The 13,977-nt window shown below is 30.6% G+C and overlaps 1 protein-coding gene and 1 pseudogene across 4 annotated transcripts in view; one reads left to right on the plus strand and one right to left on the minus strand.

Annotated features, from left to right (window-relative positions):
• TMF1 (TATA element modulatory factor 1) overlaps positions 1 to 9,669 on the plus strand; it is a 31,949-nt gene extending 22,280 nt beyond the window's left edge. For all 4 annotated transcript variants that reach the window (XM_039851718.1, XM_039851719.1, XM_039851720.1 and 1 more), the window contains 7 exons: positions 3,020 to 3,212; positions 3,975 to 4,044; positions 4,250 to 4,342; positions 5,194 to 5,295; positions 5,573 to 5,725; positions 6,852 to 6,977; positions 7,887 to 9,669. In XM_039851718.1, coding sequence (XP_039707652.1) covers positions 3,020 to 3,212; positions 3,975 to 4,044; positions 4,250 to 4,342; positions 5,194 to 5,295; positions 5,573 to 5,725; positions 6,852 to 6,977; positions 7,887 to 8,030 — 881 coding nt within the window. In that variant the 3' untranslated portion in view covers positions 8,031 to 9,669. The remainder of the gene's footprint in view (positions 1 to 3,019; positions 3,213 to 3,974; positions 4,045 to 4,249; positions 4,343 to 5,193; positions 5,296 to 5,572; positions 5,726 to 6,851; positions 6,978 to 7,886) is intronic.
• Positions 7,579 to 7,697, minus strand: LOC120593816 (uncharacterized; annotated as a pseudogene).
• Positions 9,670 to 13,977: the final 4,308 nt, after the last annotated feature.

Raw genomic sequence — 13,977 nt, forward strand, 5'->3', positions numbered from 1 at the left:
TTTTGTATGGAAAAAGATGTATCTGCTTAAAAACCCATTGAACTAAATGAACCTTCATATATTGTTTAATTTTTATGTATAAATCTTAGATCTGTCATTTATGACAACTTTTTGAGACCATTTTTTTATGAAATGTGAGACATCTGAAAATGACACCTTCCAAAATAAATATTTAGCGATAAATGAGAGGTAGAAGCCATTATTTTTGTGGTTTTTAAACTGGATTCTGTATACTCTTGGCGATATGTGGTATTGTACTGGAATATAGACAAAGCCACAGGACAAACATACCATAATAGAACATTTTTATTGAGATAATTGTGGATTAACATGCAGTTATAAGAAATAATTCAGAGTGGTCCCTTACACACTTTCCCCAGTATCTTCAAATGTTAACATTTTGCAAAATTATAATACCACAATGAATGTATTGACATTGATACAGTCTACTGATTTTATTCATATTTCCCCAGTTTTACTGGTACTCATTTGTGTGTCTGTATGTCTCTGTTTGTATATTAAGTTCTATGCAATTTTACCACTTGTGTGGGTTCATGTATCCATTACTATAGTAAAGATATTGAATAATTCCAATATCACAAAGATCCTTCATGTTGCCCTTTTAAACCACTTATCACCTTTGAGCCTCTCCGTCCCTGTTCCAAATCCCTGGCAACTGCTAACCTGTCCTCTATTTCTAAAACTTTGGAATTTCAAAATGCTATATAAATAGAATTGTATAAAATTTCTGGGACTGGTTTTTTAGCCCAGAGTAATTCCCTGGAGATTCATCCAAGTTATTGTGTGTGTCAGTGATTTAGTCTTTTTATTGCTGAGTGCTTTTTAATGGTATGTGTGTACCACATTTTGTTTACCTGATGAAGAGCGTATGGACTGATAAAGATTTTGTCTATACAGATAAGCTGCTATGAACATTTATGTATAAACTTTATGTTTAAATGTGAAGATATGTTTTTATTTCTCTGGGTAAATGCCCAAGAGTGCAATTGCTAGGTAGTTGCATGTTTATTTTAAAGAAAATGAAAAAGCGTTTTCCAAGTGGCTGTCTCTATGAGAGTAATCCATTTCCTCCACATCCTTGCTAGCATTTTGTGTTGTCCCTATTTTTCCTTTTAATCATTCAGACAGGTGTGTAGTGATATCTCGTTATTATTTTAATGTGCATTAATTTAATGACTAATGAAGTTGAACATCATTTCATGTGCTTATTCTCTATACATTTACTTTGATGAAATGTCTATTCAGGTCTTTTTCCATTTTCTAATTGGATTATTTGCATTTTCACTGTTGAGTTTTGAGACTTCTTTATATATTCTAGATACTAGTCTTAGATAATGCAGTTTGCATTTATTTTCTCCAAGTCTGTAGCTTGTCTTTTCATCCTATTCACATAGAGCAAAAGTTTAAAATTATGAAGTTCATTTTATCAATTAAAAAAATATTTTTTCAGTTAGTTGATATTCAATATTATGTTACTTTCAGATGTACAGCATAGTGATTAGACATTTATATAACTTATGAAGGGATCTCCTGATAAGTCTTGTACCCATCTGGCACCATACGTAGCTATTATAATATTATTGACTATATTCCCTATGCATTACTTTACATTTCCGTGACTATTTTGTAACTTCCAATTTGTACAACTTTATCTCTTCACCTTTTTCATTCAGCCCCCCAACTTTCCTCCTATCCGGCAATCATCACTTTGTTTTCTGTATCTACGACTTTGTTTCTATCTTGTTTATTCATTTATTTTGCTTTTTAGATTCCACATATAAGTGAAACCATATGGTATTTGTCTTTTTTTGTTTGACATATTTCACTTAGCATAATATCCTCTAAATCCATCCATGTTGTCACAAATGGTAAGATTTCATTCTGTTTTATGGCCGAGTAATATTCCATTGTATATATGTACTACATCTTTATCCATTCATCTTTCAATTAGAGCATTTAATCCATTTACATTCAAAGTATTTATAGGTGTGTAGTTAATTCCATTTTATTGTTTTCCGATTATTTTTGTAGCTCTTCTCTGTTCTTTTCTTATTCTCTTGCTTTCCTGTATGTTGATGCCTTTCTGTGGTGTTGGATTCCTTTTCTTTATTTCTTGTCTTTTAGATTTTCGGTTTGTAGTTACAATGTGCTTCATATATACCAGGCTTTGTTTATAGCAGTCTATTTTAAGTTGATAGTTGCTTAAGTTTCAGCACATTCTAAAATCATTACCATTTTTACTCACCCCTCTGTGTTTATGTTTTTGTCATTATTTTTAACTTTGCGTGTGTGTTTGTGTGTATCTTTTAATTTACTGTTGTAATTATGCATCACCTTTCTACTTTTGCCTTTTAACCTTTGTTAGTGTTGATTGACTGCTTTTATTATATGTTTGCTTTGGTCAGTGAGAATTTTTTTTGCAATATTTTCATATATATATATTTTTTCTTTTTAAAGAAGTCCTTTTAACATTGCTTGTAATGATAAACTTCTTTAGCTTTTCTTGTCTGAGAATATCAGTTTTTCTTTTTATGGCTCGTGTTTTTGGTTTCAAATCTAAGTACTCTTTGCCTATCCCTAGATCCTGAAAATTCTATTTGTTTTCATAAAAGTTTTATAGTTTTGTTTTATACTTAACTTTATGATCCATTTTGAGTTAATATTCATAAATGGTATAAAGTTTATTTTGAAGGTTTTCTTTTGTCTTTTTTTTTTTTGGCCTGTGGATGTCCAGTTGCTCCAGCACTATTTGTTGATCCTCTGCACTTTTAATACATAACTCCACTTTCAAATTAAAATACTTTGGGGAAAATGATAATACAGGAATAAATTAAGATTGGTGGTTTAGTCTCTGTAGCCAGTCCTGTCTTAGGCAATAAGTAGTTACAGTATTAAGTGTGGCTGCCTACATCATTAAAATTTTCAAGTCAGAATTGACATGGTATCTTGGCCTCTTGGGTATATGTATATGTGATTTTCCTTTTTATTCTCCATTCAGGTGAATCTCAGACCCTGCTGGCAGCAGCAGTTGAAAGAGAACGTGCAGCTACAGAAGAACTCCTTGCCAACAAAATTCAAATGTCTTCCATAGAGTCACAGAATTCTCTCTTAAGACAGGAAAACAGTAGATTTCAGGCCCAGGTAGAATCAGAGAAAAATAGGCTAAGAAAACTGGAAGATGAAAATAATAGGTGAGCATATTTCTTCAGTGTTTGGTAGCTTAGTGACATTTTAAAGCACTTAAAAACATGTTTTCTGCTTTTAGCCTTGTAGCACTGAGAACTGAAAATATATACTTTTAGTGTTTTAAGTCAGTCATTAGAAATAGGATATTATAACAAGATAGTACTGAGATTCATTGAACCTTATATGTATTCTTGAGATTGTGTGGCATGTTCTGTATGTATTTTCATTTTCTAGAGAAAGGATTCATTGCTTTAATCAGATTTTTTAAAGAAGTCTATAACCACAAAATAGTTTGGAGACCACTCATTCGAGTTATTTTCATATTACAGGGGTTTTAGCAGTGTTCCAAATGTGCTGGTTCATTGGAAACACAACTATAATATCCGTCTATCTGAAATTATATCAAGGCAGTGATTAGTGTGTTTTTACCCTCTGAGTTCTTCCTTGCAAATTTTACTTTAAGAAAATAAGTAAAAATGATTTATAAAGTAAAATATCTGAACTTTTGCAAACATTTTCACAGAACCCCTTAACTAGCTTTTGCAGAATCTGAACATGTCTGAATGGTCACACACCAATATAAAATATATAAAAGTATTAGACTGGCTTCTGAGTAAAACCCAAGTGATCTGGAAAATAAAATTGGAAAATCAAGCTGATAATAAAAATGATACTAAATATCTAACTGGAGTTAATAAAGTAGTTAGTTTTTAATAGTGTGTACTATTATGTTTTTTGTTTTGTTTCATTCTCCTCTGGCTTAATAGATACCAGGTTGAATTAGAAAACCTAAAAGATGAATATGTAAGAACACTTGAAGAGACAAGGAAAGAAAAGGTATGCTCAATTCTTAAGGCTTCTATTAGAGAATGGTAGCGAACTAATGAGATGACAATGAAATGGGCGAGGTTGCTGCTTTTGGAACTTTATCTTTCTTAATAAAACAAATAGGACTATATACTTTATGCTCCTAGCTTTGAGGTTGACTAACGATGATGATTTAGTATCACAGGAATTCTCTAACTATGTCTCTCTCCATTAGACACTGTTGAATAGTCAGTTAGAAATGGAGAAAATGAAAGTTGAACAAGAAAGGAAGAAAGCAATTTTTACTCAAGAAGCAATAAAAGAAAAGGTATTGAATTTTGTCTTGTTGTTTTGTTTTTGATGTATCCAGTTAGTAGCTATTGTGATTAATCATTGATTGTTTTATAATTTTAGTTATACTTTATAAATACCATTTCTTCTGTCTAAGATCAGAGTGATGAATTTTAGTAGTGTAAGCAGTGTCCTGGTCAGAGTGGATCCAAGTAATTTGAGTTTATTCAGAGATCTGTGATTTCTAGGATTTAAATTACAGAACTTCCTTTTAAATTAATTTTGTAGTTTCTTACTGAAATTAGTGCTTCTCATTTGGCCCATAGACACTTTGGGAGTAAAACTGGTTGTTCCCTTCTTTTCTGGTGAACAAAGGTAATTTTTAAAATTGAGTTTTCCTATATTTAAAGGATTGGCGTATACTCAATAGCATAATATGTTAAAACTACCTATGCACATTGAAATTCCCTTTTGAATTTATTTGGCATTTAAAAAAATACACTGAAAATAAAATGGATAAGCTGGAAACTTAATGTTTTGTAAAACTCATTAGTAATCTTATTCTAAAGAAATAGATAGTAATTGGTGTTATGTTATATAAGAAGAAGCAGTTCGTGTAATAGTTTCAATAACATTCTTATTCCATTAGAAATAAACCAAATTAGGTTGTCGCAATATACATGGGTCCTCAGATGATTTGATCAAGTCTATTTATACTTTTAAATTACTAAATTTTGTGCCTTGGATAAGACTTCAGAAATTATATCTGTAACATTTTATGAGGATATTAGAATGAGTCTTTGCTGTCATTAATCCTAGGAAAGTTTCTTGCTTTTTTTATTTATCATTTTATTTTTTAATCAGAACTGAATTTTTCTTACTCCTTAGGAACGGAAGCCATTTTCTGTTTCTAGCACTCCCACAATGTCACGCTCAAGTTCAATAAGTGGAGTTGAGATGGCAGGGCTACAAACATCTTTTCTGTCTCAGGTGATGTTTTATTTCTTACATATGCTTAGTTCTTAAAGTGAATAATGAAGAGACTATGCAGATAGCAGTTTGCCTATTACCATGACTTTGCCATTTCATAGGCAGTTCATCTGAATTTGTGAAAGAGTACTGATTGAGGAAATATAGATGATTTTCTGCCTTTGAGAAAGTCATAGAAATATTAAAGCAAGAATTGACTGAATCATTTTGTTTTAACCATATAACGAAATACAATCTATAATAACTGAATTACTCTGGCTTTCTTTAATTAACATAGGATGAGCCTCATGATCACTCTTTTGGACCAATGTCCCTATCAGCAAATGGAAGCAATCTTTATGATGCTGTAAGGATGGGAGCAGGATCAAGCATTATTGAAAATCTCCAGTCTCAGCTAAAACTAAGGGAAGGAGAAATTACTCATTTACAGGTATCGGAAAAATTAAATATGCTACAGAAATAGCTGAAATTTTGATGCCCAATAAGTAGCACCTGAAGCAGATTGAGAAATAAAATGGAAAAGTGGCATGTGAAGCCCAAAATGTATCACATATATTAATGATAAAGGCAGTTGGAGAAATTATCCAAAGATCAGAGCCAAGGGAACCTGCTCACTGATTGCCATAATTAGGGAGATTTACATAACTGTGTGACAGGAAATGCTGGGCTACATTAGGCCTCCCCGCATGTTGTAGCTTGTCCAGGTGGGACTTTCAGGCATCTAGGAGCAAAGAGCTCTTTGCAGACAGCTTTTTCAAACACTGAGAAAGAGAAGTTGCTGAGCTGAAAATACCCATTCTATTCTTCCCAGATTTACCACATAAATGTTGCTCCAACTCCCCTTGTGAGTGAGTAAAGGTCATGAGAGAGATTAGAACTGTTAACATTGTGCACCGGAAAAGAAACATCATGAGTTAGAAGGGAGCATCCTCCCATTTTGCTTTTTAAAAACAATGTAGTGAGAAATGTTAAAACGTTTTACCTGTTCAGTGTTAAACTTGATACACTCAGAAGTAAAACTTTCCTCTTCTATTCATATTGTATGACTTTAGTAAGTTGAAAATATTACTCTATTAAATGAGACATTCTTGAGTTGGAAAAAAATAGATCAGAATAATCTTAATACTTGTTATGTTTATGTAGCCCTGTATACTGTGCCTGTGGGCCCAAATTAACTTCTTTGGTAGTGACAGTAGAGTCTGTCAATATGATCTGTACAGCTGGAGTTAACATTAAACTGTGTTTTTATTTCTCTGGGTTTTTGTAGTAATTTAGAATAACTAAAATATATGCTATTTCCTTAGATTAGAGAAAAATATAGGGTTGCATATTTCAGATGATTGGATTTCCTTTAGTTCTTTATCTCTTTCATAGTAAACCCCATAAATGGGAAAAGAAATCTTTTTTTGCTGCTATTTTACTTAAAGAGCTAAAGTATATGTGGTTATATGTCGATATATTTATTTCTTAAAAAAAAACCACATCAGATATTTTTGTATTAGTGGGAGCATTAAACAAGATACATTTTGATTTAAATTTCTGGTAATGTTTCTCAGCTAGAAATTGGCAATCTAGAAAAAACACGCTCAATAATGGCTGAAGAGCTAGTTAAATTAACAAATCAAAATGATGAACTTGAAGAGAAAGTGAAGGAGATACCCAAACTTCGAACTCAGCTAAGAGTAAGTATCCTTCACTGAAAGATGAACGTAAGATGTTTTAATCCAGTTACATTAAAACTTATATTTTTAGTTTACATAAAATGCATATATGTGTTAATGATTTCTTTGAAATTTAGAATATTAGTATTTGAGTAAAGAACTTTAAAGGTGAATTATTTATCTTGGTTGTCATATTATACATTCAAAGTATTTTTCACAATCATGTTTAATCCCACATAGGAAAATAGCTAAATTTTATTTGGCCAAGGCTCATTTATAATGTTGCACTTTTGTATGATCTTAGTACTATTTTATACATTGAAATTGTGTATACGTCAGATAGCACATTCGGTATTAATAGCCACTGTTAAGCCATATATAAAAATTTTTTTCACCTTTTCCTATTAGATAAGTGCCAGGGAATACTTAAACCACAGCGAACCAGAGACTAAAATTTTATCAAATGTGCTTAAATTAATGGGAGAAAACACTGATTAAACTATATATTGGGTAATTATATACTTAGTGGAACAATACAGTAAGATTGATAGCCATTTGACTTTTAAAATAAATAAATTTATTTATTTATTTATTTATTTATTTATTTATTTTCTTTTTTAAATGCCTATAGCACCTGGTAGTCCTAGGTGGTCTCCCATTCAAGTATTAACCAGGCCCGACCCTGCTTAGCTTCTGAGATCAGATGAGATCGGGCACATTCAGGGTGGCATGGCCATAGACTTTTTTTTTTTTATTCCTTTATTTGCTATTTATCCCAACAGACTGAAATGTGAGTTTAATTTGTATTGATTATATACTTTTATTGAGATTATAATGTGTTTTTTTTGGTGACTCATTTATGATAATATAAATATAATTAAGATGTTCTGTAGAGTTATTTTACAAATTGTAAACAAACATGTTTTGTAGGATTTGGATCAAAGATACAACACTATTCTGCAGATGTATGGAGAAAAAGCAGAAGAGGCAGAAGAACTTCGATTAGATCTTGAAGATGTAAAAAATATGTATAAGACTCAAATAGATGAACTTTTAAGACAAAGGCTTAGTTAACATCTGAAAATTACATTCCCATCAAACTGAATGTAAACATTTAATAGCTAAATGCAGACTACTAATAAATTCTCTTACAGAATTTGAAAGTGGAATTTACTTTAGAGTGCAAAAATTGAAAGTTTTATAGTATATAGTAGCAATATTTGCAGTTAAATTATTTTGTGCAATATTTGAACTTTATTTTTGAAACTGTCTTTAAAGAATTATTTTTAAAGCATTTTTTTTGCCTTGAATAGCACAATACTTTACCCTTATATCAATATGGTTAGGGAAGGAGAATGGTGTTCGTATATTATATTACAGATAAATAATTAATTCTAGCTATAATTTATATATGTTTATATGTATGGAGAACATTTAATGAGTGATTTTAACATTGAAACTTTGAAATTTTTCACACTTAAATCTTAATTTCTAATTACAACTCATGAAAATGGACAATAAGTGTTCAAGTAAAAAATTATTAAACCTCTGGTTATTAAATTTTGAACTAAGAAATCGCACTGACACTGTCTGAGGTTTAAAGGGTAAATAATTTAAATTAAAAAATTTTTCTGCTCTGAACGTTTATTTCACTCAGATTTTACAATTAAGCCTATACAAATTTTACCTATCTGGAAAGAGCTGTAGCTATTCAGAGTTATCTAGGCATGATTGAATAATGGAAAAATTTTACTAATAATGATCTTGTGATGATATCAGTAACATTTAAATGATTTATCTTATAAAATGAATCGGAGTAATAAAATTATTAACCTAATTTTCTCTTTAAAAATTAATCATTCACATTTTGTAAAGCCTTATTTTTGACACATTAAAAATGAATGTTTGATATTACAGAAAATTCATGACAAAATGAGAAATTATAGGAGTTAACTTTAAATTTGACATTTGCAATTCTGTGTAATTTATCATGTTTTTTCCTTGAAACTTTAAACACAAAAATAGTGCAGAATAGCTTTAAAAAATAGCTATGTCTTTCTCCAAATGTTATTTTGTTCAAAAGTTAACCAGGCTATGTTTTAGACTTGTGAAATATTTTAATACATTTTATTACTAAAAGTCATTTAGCTGCCTTTACTTGCAAATAAAAACCTTCATTTAATTTTTTGTTAAATTTTAAACACTAGAACTTAGAAATATAGCTATAAGTAAGCCATGTTGAAGAATTCAGATGCTTTTCAGGGCAATTCAAGTGACCTCATTTTTGTTCTTTTTGTATTCCAGATAATATTTCTGTCACTGGATCTCTGATGTGTAGCATTAATACATATTCTTTGAGTGTGAGCCAAATTTAGAAAATTAATTTTTTATATTTTAGTGGTAAAAATCAGTGTAATAGCTTTTTGTCACCATAACTTTTTTTTTAAATAAAAAAATGACAAGACTAATGGCAATAAGAAATATACAGAATTAGAAAATATAGGAAACTCAAGTTGCAAAATTCTGTCAAGTGTTTGAAACTAGAAGTTTAGGCATTATTAAATTGTTCTTTTAAAATATTCATTAGCTAGGAAAAAAACCTTTAGTTGTAGAGAAAAGATTTAAATAAAACTCAGACCTTCCAATTTCATAATATTAAACATTCTCTTCTCTTAACCTTAATTAACATAAATAAAATCAATACAACTTAAAACTTTAAAGTGTTTTCAATTTATTTAATTTAAAAATGGCAAGCAGCTAATTTAGTCTTTGGCTACATATTACCATACATTGTTCTTTATCCACAAACAAATAGCTGATATTCGCAGTGATCTTATTTTACTATAAAGTTAGATCTGTTGATACATTTATAAGTTGAGAAGTGTACTGAATAAATTTCTTGAAAAACTCCCCTTAATAACAATACATAATAAATATTGGTTGCTATATTTTGCTTTATCATTAAAACTTCTCTATCCATATTCTAATAAAGTAATATTTATATTTTAATGGATAAGAGAATAGTTTGCAGTAGATGTTTCCATTCTTGAAGGATAACAAAGATACTACAAATTATAACAATTCCAAGAAAAAAGTAAAAGAGGTATGAACCCTGTTGTTCTATGTCTGGACATTTAAGCACAGATAATAGGCATCCTTCTCTTGGGAAGCTAAATTGAGACTACATTTCTTCCTTTTTCTTTGCCTCTCTTTTTGAGAACTTACTGTTTTACAGTTTAGCACATGAGAATGTATCAAATGTATCTATATTGTGATTTAAGAAATTCTAAATATGGATAATTTCTGACCTAGAGAAACATTAGTTTTTGTAATTAATAAGTGAAAAGAATGTTCAAGAAAAATGTTTTCTCATGATCCCTCTATTGGCATTTGATTTCATTAATCGAAAGTTTTATTCAAATACTTATTAAAAGTATATGATCTATAGTATTTAGAAAATAGCCACAAGAAAAAATTGAAAATGATTGTATATATTTTATCTTGTTTTACTTTTTGTTGAGTATGTATACATTTGTTCCAATGTATTATAATTTTTTATTTTCACTAAAAAATTTTTCCCTATTCAGTTTTAAATTATATATTTTGTAAAGGGCTGAAAGTATGATTTAAACTAAATTGATATTATACATCTCTTAATTCTAAATGAAAGATAATGTAAATAATAAGCATGGGTCTGATTTTAATAAAGATTTTAAAATAGTAATAATGTATTTCATTTTTAACATAATTTAAAGTGGTTAATACCAATGAATGGAGATAGTGTTGTTTTATGAGGATAATATAACGTGTAACTGTGGAATTCATATTTTAAGAAAATGAGGATAAGCTCAAATTTTTTGTGAGTTTTAAGACTCACTAGTATTAAGCTTCATTTTTCTAATGAAGATATATTTTCGGAAAACATAACTCTAAGATTTACTTATTGTGACTGATAATTAAGGATGATTTGTGTCTTTTCAAAATCTTAAACGGTATTAAGATAGTCTTAAAAGTCTTAATTCTTAAATACTTTTTAAAAAACAAACAACACACAAAATAACCCCAATGCTTCAGTAATCCAGAATTGTGATACAGAGAATTTACTCTTAGTGCTGTCCAGGATTTATTCCCCATACTGCCCTACTCTCTAGTAAGCTAAATTTAATTTTAGAATCCTCAAATAATATTAAGAGGTGTGAATGAAAAGGACCTATGTAGAAAATCTGACAAGCTGGGGGCTACTCGGCAGGCTTAACAAGCCCAGTGACTGGAAAGTAACCACACAGAATGAATGATGTGATCATAAATTCCTAACTGGGTAGGTCATGGTGGGTAGTCATGCCCCAGACCTATACCTTCTTTAGTGAAAGGTTTATCTTTGCCTTAAGTGAGCCCTGTCCATTGTTCTTTTCTTTTTAATTAAATTTATTGGGGAAACATCGCTTAATAACATGTTTCAGGTGTACAAGTCTATTATATACCATCTGTATATTGCAATGTGTACTCACCACCCAAAGTTTAGTCTCCCGTCACTATATATTGACCCCATTTATCCTCTTCATCCTCTCGACACCCCCTTCTCTTTTATTAACCACCACACTGTTGTCTGTGTCTGAATTTGTGTCTTGTATCCCACAGATGAATGAAATCGTAATACTAGCTATAAGGGAAATGCAAATCAAAACCACAATGAGATACCACCTCACACCTGTTAGAATGGCTATTATCAGTAAGACAAAAAGTGTTGAAGATGTGGAGAAAAGAGAAACCTCATTCACTGCTGGTGGGAATGTAAATTGGTACAGCCACTATGGAAAACAATATGGAGGTTTCTAAATTAATAGAGCTACCGTATGACCCAGCAATCACTATCCTGGGTATTTACCCCAAATATTTGAAAACACTTATTCATAAAGATATGTGTACCCCTATGTTCATTGCAGCATTATTCACAATAACCAAGACAAGGAAACAACCTAAGTGTCCTTCAACAGATGATTAAAGAAGATGTGGTACATATATACAATGAAATACTACTCAGCCATAAAAAATGATGAAATATAGCCATTAGTGACAACATGGTTGGATTGTGAGAGTATCATGCTAAGTGTACATCGTTCTTGTGCATCTAGGTTAACATATCTTTGAAGTGCCAGAGTAATCTTTTCCAGCTTCAGAGGTGTAACCACCTTTGTAGGAGCAGCAAGTAAATTCATTGTAAACTTATTGCCTGTTACCATCTCTATTTACTGTAAACATTAACTATCCTATACCCATCAATGTAAAAAAAGTATGTATCTCTCCATTTTGCTTTTAATCCAATCCCAGAGATTTCCCCCCATTCTGCTTTGCTTTCTCCTACCTCCTTGATCAATCACCAGTGGATTTCATTTAACCTTTCTTACGTTTCTCCTTTGATTCTAAATGTATAAAATGAACTGCAAAACTGCCTTTTTCTTAATCCAGTGAGCTCTTATTCTGGGCATGTCCTCAGTTTGGCACTAATAAACTCTAATAAACGCTTATAAAATTTTTCTATAGGTTTGGACATTCTTATGTCAACAGAGGGAATGGAAAGTTTTTCTGTTTGCTTAATATTAAACTTTTTTTTATGCATAGTGATGGGCAGAGAATGGTAGAGGTGTTTCAGTTTTATATAATGCCATGCCCATTTGTCTCTTGAAATTATAATCTTAATTTTTAAAAATATATATTGTTTAAAAAAATCTGCGGTCATGGTCATAATAGGAAACACAGTGCTTACTTTGTTACTGTGTAAGGAATTCACTTTTATAAGATCATAATCCCTTATCTAGAAAGCTCTGAAAACTAAATGTTTTTTTTTTTCTTATATAAGTTTGCTGTCAAATCTGCTTTGATGGTAAAGCCTGACTTGCACTGATATGGAGTTATCTATAGGCTTTATCTTAGTGTGAGTACTCATACCCTCTGCTGCAAAATAGTGTGTGAGATTATGGAATTCTGATCCAGGGTACATTGAAGGTGTCAAGTAGTAAATGTGCATATCCTATGCTATAAAAAAAAAAATCAGGAACACATATGGTCCCAAGGATTTGGAAAAAGGGATTGTATATCTACACTTAACCTTCAAATCAACCTTTTGAAGTCGATGTCATTATTTCCATTTTTAAAATGAATAAAGGTTAAGTAACTTACTTAAGGTCATATGGCAAGTAAGTGGCAAAGTTAGGATTCTGATTTGTGCAGTTTGGCTCCAGAGTCCATGCTCTGAACCATTAACTATACGGCACTTCTCTTACTGCTTTTCTGTTTAATCATAAGCATATAGATCAACTGTAGCGTGAGTCAAACTTTAGTCAAAATTTATTTGCTTATGACTTTTAATACCTTTGAATTACAGTTTAAACATTCAGATATCAGAGAATCAGTAAACTATATCTTGCTGATAGTTCGGCATTCTGCCTAACACTTTATGAGCTATCCAAAATGTCAATATAAGAGCCTCAAACTTAACATTTAACAAACTTTAATATAATGTACAAATTATGATTATATAAAATTTCAAATTTACACAAATAGAACAGATTATGAATCTCCATATAGTCATTAACATAAATTCTTTAACTGTTCAACAATTCGTGGATCATTTTGTTTTATTTATTTTTCACTTGCATTTCTTCTCAATCCACACTATTTTGAAGCAAATATTAGCCATATGATTTGGTTATCATATTTGAGTGTGGGATATTTCTGTAATAAGTAACAAGTAATCATCAGCTATTTGGTTACTTGCATCATAATTCCATTAGGAAAGACAGGATAAATATGCTCAATTTTTTTTTTTTTTTACCAGTTTTCACAATAAGAGTGGGTTTCCTTCTGTCATCAGAGATGAACAATGAGATTTTTGGCTTTTGTATTTGGTTGATTGGTTGAATCTTTTTTATATAATATTTAATATATATGTGTTTCAATCCATTCCAGTTACTTTTATTGATGCTTGAAATTATCTTCGGCCAGAGGGATGCTTTTCAAATTG

This window comes from Pteropus medius, unplaced genomic scaffold, assembly GCF_902729225.1.
Source record: "Pteropus medius unplaced genomic scaffold, Ma_sr-lr_union100, whole genome shotgun sequence".
NCBI lineage: Eukaryota > Metazoa > Chordata > Mammalia > Chiroptera > Pteropodidae > Pteropus > Pteropus medius.